The sequence below is a fragment of the Chanodichthys erythropterus genome, chromosome 4, assembly GCF_024489055.1.
Source record: "Chanodichthys erythropterus isolate Z2021 chromosome 4, ASM2448905v1, whole genome shotgun sequence".
In the NCBI taxonomy this organism is placed as follows: domain Eukaryota; kingdom Metazoa; phylum Chordata; class Actinopteri; order Cypriniformes; family Xenocyprididae; genus Chanodichthys; species Chanodichthys erythropterus.
The window spans coordinates 23443765-23460000 of record NC_090224.1 but is presented as its reverse complement, the minus strand read 5'-3'; the positions used below and the strand labels follow the sequence as shown (position 1 = coordinate 23460000).

The 16236-nt window shown below is 42.1% G+C and overlaps 2 protein-coding genes across 9 annotated transcripts in view; both read left to right on the top strand.

Moving 5' to 3' along the window:
* Positions 1 to 6143, top strand: part of plcb4b (phospholipase C, beta 4b) — a 48548-nt gene extending 42405 nt beyond the window's left edge. For 6 of the 8 annotated variants that reach the window (XM_067384596.1, XM_067384594.1, XM_067384593.1 and 3 more), the window contains 7 exons: positions 1 to 57; positions 131 to 206; positions 431 to 606; positions 1358 to 1459; positions 1537 to 1594; positions 2061 to 2147; positions 2327 to 2524. The exon at positions 1 to 57 is cut by the window's left edge and continues 59 nt beyond it. In XM_067384596.1, the coding sequence (XP_067240697.1) occupies positions 1 to 57; positions 131 to 206; positions 431 to 606; positions 1358 to 1459; positions 1537 to 1594; positions 2061 to 2147; positions 2327 to 2488 (718 nt within the window). In that variant the 3' untranslated portion in view covers positions 2489 to 2524. Of the gene's footprint in view, positions 58 to 130; positions 207 to 430; positions 607 to 1357; positions 1460 to 1536; positions 1595 to 2060; positions 2148 to 2326; positions 2525 to 4398 lie in introns of those variants that run through there. The other 2 variants (XM_067384599.1, XM_067384600.1) reach the window with 2 other exon arrangements.
* A 3948-nt stretch (positions 6144 to 10091) lies between these two features.
* lamp5 (lysosomal associated membrane protein family member 5) lies at positions 10092 to 16030 on the top strand. The gene is made up of 7 exons (XM_067382893.1): positions 10092 to 10096; positions 10549 to 10859; positions 11410 to 11588; positions 11822 to 11953; positions 12038 to 12155; positions 12598 to 12786; positions 15620 to 16030. Exons 1-7 carry the CDS (start codon positions 10092 to 10094, stop codon positions 15793 to 15795), a joined length of 1110 nt encoding a protein of 369 aa, XP_067238994.1. The 3' UTR covers positions 15796 to 16030.
* Positions 16031 to 16236: the final 206 nt, after the last annotated feature.

The window sequence follows — 16236 nt, the reverse complement described above, 5'->3', positions numbered from 1 at the left end:
TGACAAGGAGAAGTTCACGCTGGAGAAGCTGCTGGAGAAGGCCATCAAGAAGAGAGGGTGAGGAAGACGTGAAGCGCTCGCCATCGCTCCGTCCTGATGTCTTTATGACGTTTACTCTTCTCCATTTCAGAGAGAACAACTGCTCCGAGCTGAAGAAGGAGACGGCGATAAAGGTCGAGACGCTCACGACAGACCATAAAGAAAAGGTACTGAAGAAAATCCCATCATGCCTTTGAGTCGTACAAGTTCTTTACTGACCCGTGGAACATTTTACTCTCAATAATGACAAAATCAAAAGCTCCGATCTGATTGGCTCATAAGGTTGTTCATCACGTGCATTACAAACAAAACCAGCGCGAATCTCTATGAGAGGATTTTTATTCATAATAGAGTTGAGGAATGACTGACAGACGTGTTGGTGTGTTCTCAGGTGAAGGACATAGTGGCGCAGCACACTAAAGAGTGGTCAGAGATGATCAACGGCCACAGCACAGAGGAACAGGAAATGAAGGACGCCCATGTGACGCAGCAGTGTGAGCTCTTGAGGAAGCTGCTGGCCAGCGTTCAGGAGCAGCAAACGCTGCAGCTCAAGCTCATCCATGAGCGGTGAGAGACCTTCATTCTTCATCAGCTCGCTTTCACACATATAAGAGAATGTATTATATAGAGAGAGAAGCAAAGATGTATTTATTTTCTGACAGTCATGGAAAACCTGAAATATTAGGGAATTTTTAAAACTCTTATTTCTAGACCTAGAAAACTCTTTTTTTTACTCTGTGACAGAAACAAACAGATAAACATCTGAAGTAGATCTGTGACACTTTAGGAGAAGCTTTTTCATTATAATGCACTTAAAAAACACAGTATGGAGTCATGAAATCAAATGATGAAATCAAATTGAATCGAATCGAAATTGTTCTGAACTGAAAACCTTTGAATCTCGAATCTACACAAAGATTCAGCGCGTGTTTCGACACATCTTCAGGTCTACAGTAGAGCGTAGTATGCTAATGACACGCATCTGATGAACGCGCCACACTCGCGCCGCTATGAATAATTTCATCATCCTCTTTATAATGCTGATGCGGCGTCTCGTTGGATGGAGATGCGGCCGTAATTAACAGGCATTAATGTTGCATGAGTCTCTTTGAGTTCAGGAGGGCGTCTTTAGAGAGCCCGTCTGTTGAACTCGAGTGTCTTTATTAATTATGCTGATGATTCCCCTCGGCGTGAACCCGTTCTCCGTTTGTTGTGCAGCAGGATCTCCATGAGAAAGGCCCGTGACTCTCCATGATGTTTCATACGGTGATTCTCTGGCTCTTGTTTTGAAATTGTCCGTATTTTGTTTGATTGACAGGCAAAGCAAAGAGATGAAGGCCAATCAGGCGAAGACGTCCATGGAGAACAGCAAAGCCATCAGCCAGGACAAGAGCATCAAAAACAAGGCGGAGCGCGAGAGGTGCGGCGCGACACGAGCGCGATCGATCTCTGCGGGCCGCTGGCGAAGCGCTGACGTGTGTTTGTGTTTGTGTGCAGGAGAGTTCGGGAGCTGAACAGCAGCAACACCAAAAAGTTCCTGGAGGAGAGAAAACGGGTTGGTTGACGATCTTCAACATCGGCTGACGATTACGGATTTTGTGTGTTTCGTTGGGGCTTTGAGTGGATTTGTGTCCTTTTGTTTTGATTTGAAGAAACATGCTTCAGTTACTTATATATTATATTATAAATATATATTTAAATATATATCATCAAAAAATATTTGCCACAAAATAAAACAGGTAATTGTGACTTTTTATCTCAAAATTGCAAGTTTATATCTCACAGTTAAAAAACCTCAGAGAACGAGAAATGAAGTTTGAATTGCCAGTCGCAGAAATGAAAAGTCGCAGTTACCTTTTTTAATTTTTTCCGTGGTGGAAACAAGCCTCCATACAGTGGTGAATGCATGAATCGAGTGTGTGATCGTGACTCTCAGTATCTGAAGCTCTTGAGATGCTCCTCAGCTGTAAGTGTGAGTGAATGTGCGTCTGGTGTTGACCTGCTCTTCCGTGTCGTCTCAGCTGGCCATGAAGCAGGCGAAGGAGCTGGAGCAGCTGCAGAAGAACCAGCGCGAGCAGCTGGAGAAACTGGAGAAGTTCAACGAGCAGGTACGACCGGCAGACGTCTCCAGAAAACCTGCTAGATCTTCAGCGGTTGACTGAAACAAACAAATCATCACCCCTCTTTTGATTTCATATGATTTACGTTTTGTCCTCCATTTCTTATATTTTGTACGTGTCACATCTGAAGCCATGCCTTAAATATGATTTGCCTTTTCTTTGAACAGCTTTTGAAATCCCATCATGCAAACAGTCAGACTCCAGGTAGGCTCATCATCGCTCTCCTCTGTCTTCAGTTTCTGCCGTATCGAGAGTTAGCGCTGCTGAACGGGGATCACACCGCAAAACATCACGTTCTTCCTCAGTGTCTCCAGCACAAACATCCTTAAATCAACATGCATTTACTGGAGAAGAGAAATGACTGAAGATAGCAAGTCTTGTTTACCGAAAAATGTATTAAAAGTATTAAAATATCTGCCAATGGGGTCAGAAAAATAATCTTGTTTTCCCTTTGAATTAAGATTTTTTTTTTCTGACCCTATTGGCAGATATTTGTTCTTGTTTAAACCCTCTGGTGCCGTTTTTTGCTTCATCAGAATGGTATGAAACCTGGAAAAGGTTTTGGCACTTGCTATGTGAACACAAAAAAATCATGGACATGATTCAAAAAGGCTATTTCTAAATATCTGCCAATAGGGTCAGAAAAAAATCTTAATTCAAAGGGAAAACAAGATTATTTTTCTGACCCCATTGGCAGATATTTTAATGATTGCATTGGAAATAAATGGGAAGTGAATTTCATCTAGTGGAAGCGTTTGGTACTGCGCCCAAACAAACTCTGACTGAAAGCTCATTTTTTGAGATATCAACCTCAAATTTTGAACACAACTTGTTTAGATTTATGCCTTTGATTTCCATGCAGTTTTTAGAGTAAAACATGTTTTGGGAAATATACTTCATATAAAAACTGAAAATGGTATTTGTGTGCATTTTTTCATAACAATAAATTAAAATTTTATAACTTTTTTTTTTAATCTGCCAAGTGTTGTCTTTAAAAAGAGACCAAACTTCAGTCTGTTGCTCCAAAACATTCACGATTTACCACAATTTAAGATGAAAATTAAATTTTCACATGAATAAAATGAATAAATGAACTATAACTACTACATAAATATAATTTAGTAGCATAAAATATTAAATAAAAAACAATATTGTACAATCATTTCATTGAAATAAAAAACAGCACATTAATTTTTGACCGTCGCGCGAGCAGCACCACAGGGTTACGCACAAACTCGCACAACAAGAGTTGATATCTTCAGTCGTTTTGCTTTTCCTTCTTGATTTAAAAATGTTTAAATATTTGTGCTGGAAAACGACAAAAATACTGAGGAAGAAAGTCATGTTTTGTACTCAATGAGGATATGAGTGACCAAGATCAGAATTATTCCAGCAATATTAAGATTATCAGTAGGCAAAAAACAAACACTGATGTAAAAAACATTTTTAATGAAATTTAGCGCTACTGAACAGATCCACTTTGACACGTCAAATGCTGTCAGTCACGTACATCACATGTTCAGTTATTGGTCATTTGCTGGGCATCTGGCAGTTGATTGGACACCGAATCAAATCGAGCTCATGCTGCTCTCAGACTCATGTACAGTATATATGAAGAGAGAGAGAGATTAGCTGATGAGTTTGATGTATTCTAATCATATCATTGCAGCACAAGCCTCAGTATGATTTACTGTTCGTGTCTCAGTGCTCGTTCTGCTTAAATATTGTTATGAAACGATCCTCATCATGAGTCATTTCACAGCGCGAGTCACTGAACAAGCGTTTGAGAGTGTTTCCTACAGTTCACTCCACCATAACAGAGAATCAGAGTCCGTCTGAACAACAAAACAACACTCATTCTGAGTCCATGAAGGAATATTCTAGTAATTACACTAATCAGTATCATTTCAAATTAGACATCATGAACGTAATGGCGAATCAAGATTCATTAGATTGATTCAGTGAGAAAACGAGTCATCAGGTGATTCAGTTGGTGGTGGACAGCGACTTCCTTCCATCACATCCAGTGATTTGATGGACAAAAGTTGTAGGTAACACTTTAAAACACTTTGTTAACGTTTCGTTAGCGAGAACCAACAATGAACAGTTGTATTTAATACATAAATGTATTGCTTAACATTGCATGAACTAAGAATAATAAATGCTGCAGAAGTATTTTTTCACGTTAACAACCTTCTTTTAAAGTGTTTTCACCGTTGTTTTCAATTCTGAACGACAGATCTGGATGAATGAAAGTGAATCTGATGGCGTTTCTGCTGTGATTCTCCAGGCCAAAGACATGCAGAAGATGGTGAAGCTGGAGGAGGACATGGACCGCAGACCAGCCACGGTGGTGTAAGCGCTCCGTCCGCCAGCTGAGAGCGCTGAAGGCGTCCGTCTGTCCCGTCGGGCTCCGTCTCCATCTGTCTTTACACCTCGAGTCTGTAGATCTTTAGCCCCGCCCACTCTCCCTACCTCAGCTCTAACCCCGCCCACAGCAGCTAACTCCTCCTCTGCAGCGGCCTCCAGCCAGTCCAGCTCGTGCTGTAGCTCCGCCCACGCACAGAAGCGGTGAAGACGGCGCCGGCGGGACAGACGCGTTTTTATACAGTCCGCTGCGGCCCGTCCGTCCGTCACCACCGGAGCTGCAGACGTCACGGGTCCACGACTCAGAAGCGAACTCGTATCTTACCCGTAGCAGAGTCAGGCCAGCAGACGAATCTGATTAACAGACGTTTTAGTTTATGTCGTCAGCACAATACCTGTGAACGATGCGCTAGTTTAATGTCCTGAGCACTTTACATGTGATAGGATGTCCGAGGATCTTCGACTATGTAGCAGAGCACTAGCTTTCCTCAGTACAGTAAGAATGTAGAGCGTCCGGATTCACACGGGCGCCGTAGATCTTCTGCTGTCCCGAGCTTTTATCATCTGTTCCCGTACGTTTTTAAGATGCAGCTCAGACGCACGCGTCATTTTAACCCAAATGTCGTTTTATTTGAGGTGACACTTTTTAGCCAGGCTTTGAGATGTCGATGGTGCTCAACGAGTTTCTGGTCGAGGTTCTGATCCGTGTGGATTCGGACGCGTCGACACAAACCATTTCCTTTCCTCTGACACGACGCTGAACTTTGGTTCCACTTGTGTTCGTTGTTTTACTTTCAGGAGGTGTAATCTATTGGTACTCGTTTTAAAGGGAGGTGATTGATTGTAAATCCCGAAAGAGGGATTTCGGGATCATGTGTATATCGGTTGTCGTGAGTTTTCGTTCCCTTCTTTTTCTTGGCATCATGTTTTCAAGTGTTCGGCGGTGGCCACATATCTCGTGTGAAAGCAAAGTGCTTTAAAACTCCATCGCTTACAAATGTGCCACTATATGTCATGTAGGACCTTTAAATTATTTTACAATGATAAATGCCAAAATAAGGGGTTATTTATATAAAGATACATATATTATAGTGGGTAGTTTAAGACTACGTTTGATTTTTAGAAGCTTTTTGCACTAGCTGAATGTTTTCTGTTGTGCGACTTCCACGTAGATTTTTGCTCTAAATTATAGTTTGCGGGAAAAGCAGATTATTTTTGCAGAACTGTTGCTCTGAATTTCACCTGTTTCTATTCGTTTGTCTTTCTGTAGCTACTCAATGGACCATGCTGTGGGTGCTTTTGTATTTATATATATATATAAATATATATATATCGTATTTGTCAAACTTCTAGCAATGAAAATACTCAAAAAATACTGTTGTTATCCTGCTACTTTAATACTGTTTTATAGTATGTGTACCAATAAACTATCCCAGGTGTTAAATGAAAACTGTTGAAGGTCTATTTTATTGTCTGTCAGACAGTGTCATTTCATTAAAAGTGCTGCACTCTTAAAGCATTAGTTCACTTCTGCATGAAAATGTCCTGATCATTTACTCTCCTCCATGCCATCCAAGATCTTCATGTCTTTCTTTCTTCAGTCATTCATTCCAGGATTGTTCTCCATATAGTGGACTTCACTGGGGTTCAACGGGTTGAAGGTCCAAATGTCAGTTTCAGTGCAGCTTCAAAGAGCTCTACATGATCCCAGACGAGGAATAAGAGTCTGATCTAGAGAAACCATCAGCCATTTTCTAAAGAAAATCACAATGTATATACTTTTTAACCACAAATGCTCGTCTTGCACTGCTCTGTGATGCTCCACGCATGACGTGATCATGTTGGAAAGGTCACGCGTGACGCAGGAGGAAGTACCTCATTTTCTCCTCCAACTTCAAAATCATCCGACATGTTTTCCTCAAAGACCTTCATTTCTTTTCCACTGAAGAAAGAAAGACATGAACTTCTTGGATGACATGGAGGAGAGTAAATTATCAGGAAATTTAAATTCGGAAGTGAACTAATCCTTTAAAAATAAAGCTTTCAAAAGAAGGTTCTCTCTGCCATAGAAGAACCATTACTGCTTTCAACCTTTCAGTGATCAGCTCTTAAAAGAACCACATGAGAACATTAAAATAATCTAAAGAACCTTTTGTGCCGTGGAAATATTCCATGGATGTTAAAAGTTCTTCATGGAAACATCAATGCCAATAAAGGCAAAGTTCGCTTTGGGGTAAAAAGAAGTTTGCTCGCGTCTGAACAGAAGAAACGAACCGGAGAAGATTCACACCTCAAAGAAGGCGGAGCCTCAGAGCCACACCCACCTATGTAATCCCACCGACCAATGGGAGTTCAGAGGTGTTAACCAGCCAGAGCAAATTTTTCCAGAAAGTGGTTTCAAACTCGTTCGTTTTGGCTTGATTTTGTTTGAAATCGCGTCATACCAGTAGGTGTTTTCAGCTAACTTGTGTTAGATTTGTGCCGCATTTCCTTCACTGTGAAAAGTTGCAATAGAAGTGCAGTAGAACTGACAAACTCGTGTGGAAATGCCTCTGATTTCATACAATGTAAAAAAAACAATTGTTGGTTTAACTTAAAAAGTAAGTTACCTGGTTGGGTTCAAATTTTGAGTTCATTGAAATTAAAAATGTGAGTTAATACAATGAAGGTGATGGTTTCATCAACAGAAACTCAAAATAGTGTGTTATCTGAACCACATTAATTAAGTTGATTTGACAAAAATAAAATGTGATGATAAATAATGAAAATACCTTTTGCAGTGTAAGATGTGGCTGAAAGCAAATCAAATGCATCAGCGAGTCGACGTTCAGCAAACGTCTGTGCAGTGAATGGTCTCCTCTGTTGAGTGTGTACAGCGTTTTGCACAACTAGAGTGTCTAAAGAGCAAATATCTAAATATCTGTGAGAGAGCGGCGACATTTTATGTCTGCAAAAAAACCCAAAGCACCTACAGCAGCTTCAAGGAACGTAATGTTCAGTGCGCAACGCTGCAAACGTGTCATTTAGCCAAAGATATGAAGAAGAAGAAAGCCTTGGGTATCATTGACCCTCCCCAGAGTCTCTCCAGCCATGGAAAAACACAAAGCGTTCCAGTCAATAATCACATGCGGTAATTGGCACATGTATTCATATCATTCAGTCGGCGCTCTCAGAAGCCCTTATTACAATCAGCACATTAATACACATCCACTTATGAACAATACAGTGTGATAATGAGATTCGTGTTGTCGTGGAAACTCCACAGCGCAGCAGTATAAAGTGAGACCGGCGGCGGAGAGACGTTTGTCTGCGGAACGAGTCCTAAACATGCTGAAACTCTCCGACAGGTGCGACTCCAAGACGGACACCAGGATCCTTCTGGACGCCATCTCCAACGACAAGATCCACCTGGCCAGGTTCATCCTAGACGCTCTGGATGGGAAGATCATCGACTCCGAGACCGAAGGGGCGCAGACGCCTCTCATTTCTGCCGTGTTCCTCCGGGATTCGCAGGCGAGGAGCAAGTTTATGAATCTTCTGCTGCAGAAGGGCGCGAGCGTGAATCGTCCGGATGAGAGCGGCCGTACGGCGCTGAGTTACGCCTGTGAGATGGGATACCTGGATGCGGTGAAGATCCTGGTGAGGAACGGCGCAGATCCCGAGGCGGCGGATGCCTGGGGGAATACGGCGCTCATGTACGCGGTCGTGGCCGGACGTCCAGCCGTCGTGGAGTTTCTGGTGCGAGCTTTTAAAAGACTGGGTCTCCAGATCGACCGGCAAAACAAGGTGGGAAACTCTGCCGTGGAGGTGGCCAAGCATCTCGGACACTCCGAGTGTCTGCGGGCGCTCCTGAGTCACTCCGAGAGGATTCATGAGGACACGCTGGCTGAAAGACTTTCCACCGTGAACATGGATGAAGATGAGCTGAAGACCTCAGAGAGAAGAGGTCCACCTGAGGATGAGACTCGACTTCACATCGGTTTAACCCGTAAACGTTCCCTCGGTTTGCGGAACCGGATCCAGTCGATGGACTCTATCGAGGAATACGAGAGGGAAAGCGATGCTTCACTGCCGCCATCATCGCAGGGCCTCACGTTCTCTGGTGTTTTAACATCAAAACCTCCTCAGAAACTCTCACACGCAGAGCATCTGCCTCCCTTGTTTTACTCGCCCAGACCCTCCAAAACGCCCTGGAGAAGCTCCGCACCTCCTCCATCATCGGGTCCTCTCGGCATTCTGTTAACTCCGTTCGGCAAAAGCGCCAGGGAAGAGCTTGAGAAGACTGAGAAAGCCAAGAAACTGCTGCCCGTCCGAAGGTTTGATGACAGTTACTATCAGAAGAGGTGCAGTTTACCTACAAGCGCTCTCGCCCCGGCGGCCCCGGAGCGCAACAGAAGCAAAACCGCGCCGAAGACCCCGGTGAATGCTGGGAAGGTGGCGTACGCGTCCAGCTCTGTGAGCGCTCTCGGCGGCAGGCTGTTGAGGAGATTCACTTTCCCAGAGCTCAGGAGGAGCAGGGAGGGTTGCGGCGCTCCGAGCGGAGCTTCAGATCCGTGTATCCCAAGGTCAGAGACGTTTCCCCTGGGGAAGAACCACCCTCAAGTAGGAAGCAAGCCGAGCATCGACAGCATTAGCGCGGTCAAGTGTGAGTTTGACTTTCAGAGTAAAGCTGCTCCTCGTGAGCGGATGAACACGCTTGAACCGCATCTGTGAGGAGAACTGAGCGACTGCTGTACGCTTATATAAGGCTTTGGAATATAGAACGATATCAACTGGTTACATGTTTTAGGACATAAATGTGACCCTGGACCACAAAACCAGACGCAGGGGTATATTTGTAGCAATAGCCATCAATACACTGTATGAGTCTAAATGATCGATTTTTCTTTTAGGCCAAAAATCATTAGGATATTGAGTAAAGATCATGTTTCCTACAGTAAATATATCAAACATGTATTGCATTATGCATTCCTCATGACTTCATCTGATCAACTTTAAAGGTGATTTTCTCAATATTTTGATTTTGTTTTTTTGTTTTTTGCACCCTCAGATTTTCCAGAGTTTAAATAGATGTATCTCAAACAAATATTGTCCTGTCCTAACAAACCATACTTCAGTGGAAAACTCTTTATTCAGCTTTCAGATGATGTATAAATCTCAATTTTAAAAAATTGACCCTTATGCCTGGTTTTGTGGTCCAGGGTCACAAACATTTTTTAACATTTTCCTGCCATTTCAGAAAGATGCTCATCTGTGAAACAGATCATATGTTTCTCATCTCTTCACCAGCATTTCATTTCAATTTCAATTTTTTTTTTTTTTATTATATTACATTTCATTTTTTACATTTTTTGCCAGTCGTTTATGTTAGGGCAGACCGGGGCTAGTTGTCACAGTGGGTTTATTTTTGAAAATCAATTTCTGTTTAGACACAAACCTTACAGTCTTAACTACAAAAATAAAATCTATATTTACAGCTACTGGAAGAAAAAAGAAGGTTTTGCTCCGGTCAATAATGGTGTAGTGTGTTTTTTCTTCATTTAGCAGAGAATGTTGTCACACTATATGGGGTAAGTTGTCACAATAGAACCCATCATTAAACAGCCTCTGCATTTAAAAAAATAATAATAATTCACAAAACTGTAATTAAGCTTACTCTCAAGAAACTAGCCTAATTAATAAATTGCTTAAAATTACGCACAACAAATGACGTTTATGAATTTCTGAAAAATACTCGTTTTAATGTGAGTGTACTGTGTATTGAATATAGTGTATAGAATACTAATATATATATATAACGATTGTATTTTTGACACTATTCTAAGACACGCATTATAGATACTGAGATGCAGACCATGTGACAACTAACCCCAGCGTCCCATATAAGGATGTCTCTTTTTTGTCTTTTTTACTAAACGCAATAAAGTGCATACCTGACAGAAAAGCCATTGCCTTTATTCTGTTGGACTGTGTTTCCCTGCGGATAAAAACTGAAGGGCTTTTGAGCGTCGTGCGCGTGCAGAAGTGAAGCGCACTCGGTGATTTCATACGTCGCTGATCCGTCATCGGTGGAGCACGGGCTCGTGTCGCGCGCTGATCTCACTGCATCTCCTGCAGCTGCAGCAGTGCGGGATCACCGGACTGTCCGAGAGGAACTTCCGCCGCTCAGTGATGCTGCTGCTGCATGCGTGTCGCGAGCGTCTGCAGGCGTGAATCACGCGCACCTGCATTTGCTGCATCTGCGACTCGAAGTTCCTCTGGAATCTTCTGCTCATTTTCTGCAGGAGCGTCGCTTCATGATGGACTTTCACTGCGCTGCACTTCTGCTGCTCGGTAAGTTCCGATGACATGTTTTTCTGCTTAAATAGCTCTAGTTATAGCTCGTTTATTTTCATTATTATTCAGTACAGATTGTTTCAAAGCAGCTTCACAGTCACGAGCAGGAGAATAACAGAATCAGGGATGGAAACACATTTGTGTTAAACTTGAGGTAATTGTACAGTAGTTGATGAGTTTGATTCTGTAACATGTTCCTTTTATCAGAATGAGAAAGAAACACAGATCAGAAGATCTGAATCTAAAACTACAACTGAAGAGAAACTGAGAAAACTACAGAATTCAAATAAGAAATCTGATTCCAGTTGTAGTTTCCCAAAGCCTTTGGCGTTCCATTGTGTGTTAGATATCACTTGAGTAGAATAGAATAGAATAGAATAGAATGGAGAATAGAATGTGCAGTTCTGTGTTTATTGTTTCACTGCAGAGAAACTGTCTCTCAAGACAAAGAGCAGCACACAATACAATAGAATAGAATAGAATAGAATAGAATAGAATAGAATAGACTCATTAACTGTGACTCATGGTTTCTCCTGGTTTCTCTCAGGCTCTCTGTCAGCGGTCAGTGTTTCCGCGGAGCAGGAGGTGGAGAATCTCTCCGGACTGTCATCGAATCCTGACCGGGAGATTTTTGTCGTCCGAGAAAATGGAACGACCTGCTTGATGGCGGAGTTTGCGGTGAAATTCCTGATTCCATACGACGTTCTGGCGCTGAACGGAATTGACGTGAGCGACTCTATTCTGTCTCACTGAATCCTAAATGAACGATTCCGAGTTGATCTAGTAGAATAAAAACAGCAACACGGATTCCAATTGGATTTGATCCTTTAGGATCCTAGACTTGGAAGTTAAAACATAATTATCCTGCACGTCCCATCAGGATGCTTTAAGCGTCTGAAAACTTTCCTGTTCAAACATGAGCTGATGCTTCTATCGTGTGTGTGTGTGTGTGTGTGTAGCTGATAACAGAGCAGGTGTCCGTGACAATCCCACGCGGAGCTGAGATTGCGGGGAAATGTGGGAACACTGACTCGGAGCTGCACATCTCATGGAACGATCACGCTTTCATATTCCGCATCTTCTTCTCAAAGGTTTGGATCTGAGCAGGAACAGATGATCAGTGTGATCCATCACTGCACTGTTTAATGTGTGTGTGTGTGTGTGTGTGTGTGTAGGACAAACACACGATGGGCAGTGATGGAAAAGCTAAAGAAACTGAAGTGTGGAAGATAAACAAGGTTCAGCTGGTCTATGACACTTCAGAGGTGACGCACTTCAACAGCGCTTATAATCGTGAGTAAAACTTCAGATTAATGATGCTGACAGATTCAGATTAGTCAATAATCTTCTACAAATGTAGGCTTGTTTTGTGATTTCATGGCTGGATTTAACCTGCAGCTCATTATTTTATTATGTTTTTGGTGATGATTGATTGAACTTTTCTTCTGCATGTTTTTGGTTTGCTGAGACACAAAGCCCATTGTTCCTCATGCAGCGCTGCAGAGATCACTGCGACATCCACTGCGCTTTCCACGTTCACACACAGCGACTGCCGACTCGCTCACAGGGACTCACACTACCTCACGATTTAAAGTATTTTGCTTGTTTGTTCAGTGGTGTCATGTAGTTTAACTCGTTCAGCATGACTGCAGTGAAGAATGAGATGATTCTGCTGATCTGAACTAATCATCAGAGTTCTGATGGAGGTGTAATGAGTGTGTGTGTGTGTGTGCAGCGGGGAAACACACGGCCAGCACACACCGTCTGTCAGCGCTGGTGACTCCCGCCGGACGCTCGTACGTGTGCTCGGCTCAGCAGACGCTCACCATGATCTCCAGCGACCACCAGAAGGGAATCACCGTCTCCATCTACGACATCCAGATTCAGCCCTTCGACATCAAGAGCGACTTTGTCTTCAGTGAACGTAAGACTCGAGCGCATCACAGTGAAGCTCACACATTACAGCCCGAGAATCATCAGCTTAAACCGTCATCTAGTACATGTTTCAGGAGCTTCAGATTTGTTGCATCGGGACGTTATTTTCATGCAGATTTAAATCTGAATTTTAGATCCTCCCTCAAAACCAGCTTCACTGCAAAAAAAAGAGACAAATTATTTTGGTCTTGTTTTCCAGCACAAATGTCTAAACATACTTAAATAAAGATACATTTACTGGAGAAACAAAATTACTTAAAATATGAATTCTTGTCTTCTGAAAAATGAATGAGTTTGTGCTTAAAACAAGAGCCAATATCTGCCAATGAGCTCAGAAAAAGAATCTTGTTTTCCCTTTGAATTAAGAACAAACTTCATTTTTCATTAACAAGACTTGATATCTTCAGTCATTTCTCTTCTCCAGTAAATGTTTCTTGATCTAAGGATGTTTAGATATATTTGTTCTGGAAACACTGAGGAAGAACATGATTTTCATTATGGTAAATATAGTGGTTTGGTTTGGGCTGAAATGAGCTGCAGATGTTTTCACGAGTTACTCCAGATGTGTTTGATCTGGTTAGTTGTGGTGACCTCTCGGTGACCTGCGAGATGAGCGTGTCGTTCTCTGGCTCGTGCTGTGAGGGGAAATGGCTGTTTACCGCAGTGAGCGTTACTCGTCCCTTTATAGTCCCGGTGATTTATGGGCCGTTTCCTTCAGCGCAGGAACAAAAGCTCGTCCCGCTGGGCGCCGGCGCGGCTCACAACCTTTCTAAAAGGGTTGTTTTTTTGTAGCAATGCCATAGGAGAAATATTTACAAAATGACAAAGAACTGTTTTTTTTTCAGAGTGTGAAGAACATTTTAATAATAATCTAAAGAACGTTTAGTGGTTCCATGGATGTTAAAGTTCCTTCATGGAATCATTTGTAGGAGTGTGTGGAGACTCTGGATCTGACGTCTCGTCTGTCAGAGCGTGAAGCAGATGAAGATGTTTCTGACAGACCTGCTGTATTTGCACAATCACATGTTGAGGAGATCGTGTCAACTCATCATTCTGAAACGCTGACGTCAGCAATTTGACACATTAACAACTCAGCAAACAGATACGCCTGATTCTCCATCCAAAGCTGCGAATTTAACTTGTGCGCAAGATTGGAACATGGCATCAAACATCTGTGAATAAAGCAGCGTCTCCATCCCATTTGTTCAAGAGAATCTTCACTTCCTGGGAAATTGGAGCAAAATATGAGTAATAAAAATGTAAGCTGCTGCAATCAGTCTCTTTTCCCTCCGTCATAAATGAGTTGGTCTCAGAGCGTCAGACGAAACACAATAAACGCTGTCATGTGATCTTGCGTTCGGATGCTGGTGTTTGGGAACACAGTCGTGTGAGACGCTCTGGAGGGAAATCCTAGTCGAAATTGGACATGAATGCCCTCTCAAGTCATATTTACTACTAGGAAACTACGTCATTTTCCTAGTCTGAGTTTCCTAGTTGGAAATTCTGAGTCTGTTTTTCCAAGTTGGAAATTCCTACTTGGTTTTTACTGATGCTGCCTTCAAATGCATGTTCCAAGTTGGAGTGTCCTAGTCAGAAATTCCTAGTTGCCATTTCCTAGTTTTCTAAATTCCAAGTCGGGAAATTCCTAGTCAGAATATTACTAGACGGCAATTCCAAGTTGGAGTTTCCTAGTCGGTAATTCCTAGTCTGAGTTTCCAAGTCTGAGACGGAGCCATAATCTTAAATATGGCGGAGAGGAAAGGGATTGCTGCTGTGACTGGGATTCTTTATTAGTTTTTCCACAACAGCAATGTCACCTTGTCTTGTTGTTAAATGAGTGCATAGTTACATATATGAATAATCATTTGAAGCATATATGTTTTATGCACAGTGAAAATAGCAACTATTTGACTAAATATGCACTACTTTAATAACAAGACAAGGCAATGTTGCTGTTGTGGGAAAAAATGATAAAGAATCCCAGTCACGGCAGCAATCCCTTTCCTCTTCACCATGTTTTGTTTATGGATCCCACTCAAACTAGGAATTTCCAACTTGGAAACATCAACTAGGAATTTCCGACTTGAAATATCCAACTAGGAAACTCTGACTAAGAATTTTCGACTAGGAAACACCAACTAAGAATTTCCGACTTGAAATATCCAACTAAGAAACTCTGACTAAGAATTTTCGACTTGGAAACATCAACTAGGATTCTCCAACTTGGAATTTTCGACTAGGAAACACAGACTAGGATACACCAACTAAGAATTTCTGACTAGGAAACTCCAACTAGGAATCTCCGACTAGGAATTTCCAACTTGGAAACTCATATTTTTACAATAATTCTGATAGCATATGAAGGCAGCATCACTGTGTATAAAACATACGATATGCTTCAAATAATTCTTAAATACGACTTGAGAGGGAGTTCATATCCAATTTCCATCTAGGAAACTCATATTTATGATAATTCTGATAGCACATGATGCAGCATGATTTGTACGATCTGTGATGTGTTTCTGGTTTCTTGTGAGATCGCGTCGGACATGACCAGACTTCACTGAGTTTCAAGGCTCATATATTGTGGCGTTTCCATCCAGCATTTTCCATCCATCAAAATTTGCATAAAAATAGTTGGATTGAAACATAGCTAATGACGTCATGTTCCGAAATATCTTGTTAATGTACATGTTTGGCGGCCTTGAGGTGCAAGAACAAATCCTAAAACCAAATAACATCTGAATTTCAGAAATGTTCTAGTCTGTTTGTGTGGATTGTGCAGAAACATGCTGATCTGCAGACGTGTTTTTCTCTTGCAGCGTATAAATGCATAACGGACCAGCGCGAGCAGCTGGAGCAGATGCTGCCGCTGGTGTTGGGTCTCATCCTGGGCCTCATCATCGTCCTCACCATCTCCGTTTATCACTTCCACCTGAAACTGAGTGCGCAGCAGCCGCAGCTGCCCCGGGACCGATCGCTCTACAAGAACATGTGAAGACTCTCGCTGCACACGCCGTTCCCTCGCCGTACGTCACGTCTGTTGCGCTCCAGTCCAAACATCTTAATGCACATTATTACAACTCTTGTTTTCTTTCTGGTTTCTGTGTGTCGAGTGTCTCGTAGGATGTTAAATGTCAAACGCCATCGTCCTGTAACTGCTGCGCTCATCACGTGTGTCGTTTTCCACACCTGTGTCCGGCCCTGTATAAACATAGAGATATTTAAATTGCTTGAAGGATATAAATAAGGTATTAGTAATGATTAATGATTATTGCATATTATTTTAGGATTCTAAAATATTTTATGATTTACAAAATGAGAAAATGAGAAAATAAATGATTTTGTGTCCATGTACTGATGTGTGTATTTGTGAGAAACAGCACAGAATGACTTGTTTTCCTCTTATATGTGAGGAGTGTGTTAAAAGGTCTGTGAT

Excerpts from the sequence above, each read along its gene's own strand:
- lamp5 (XM_067382893.1), top strand. Across the intron at positions 10,860-11,409 it reads CGCTGCACTTCTGCTGCTCG|GCTCTCTGTCAGCGGTCAGT; the intron begins GTAAGTTCCGAT and ends GGTTTCTCTCAG. Across the intron at positions 11,954-12,037 it reads TCCGCATCTTCTTCTCAAAG|GACAAACACACGATGGGCAG; the intron begins GTTTGGATCTGA and ends GTGTGTGTGTAG.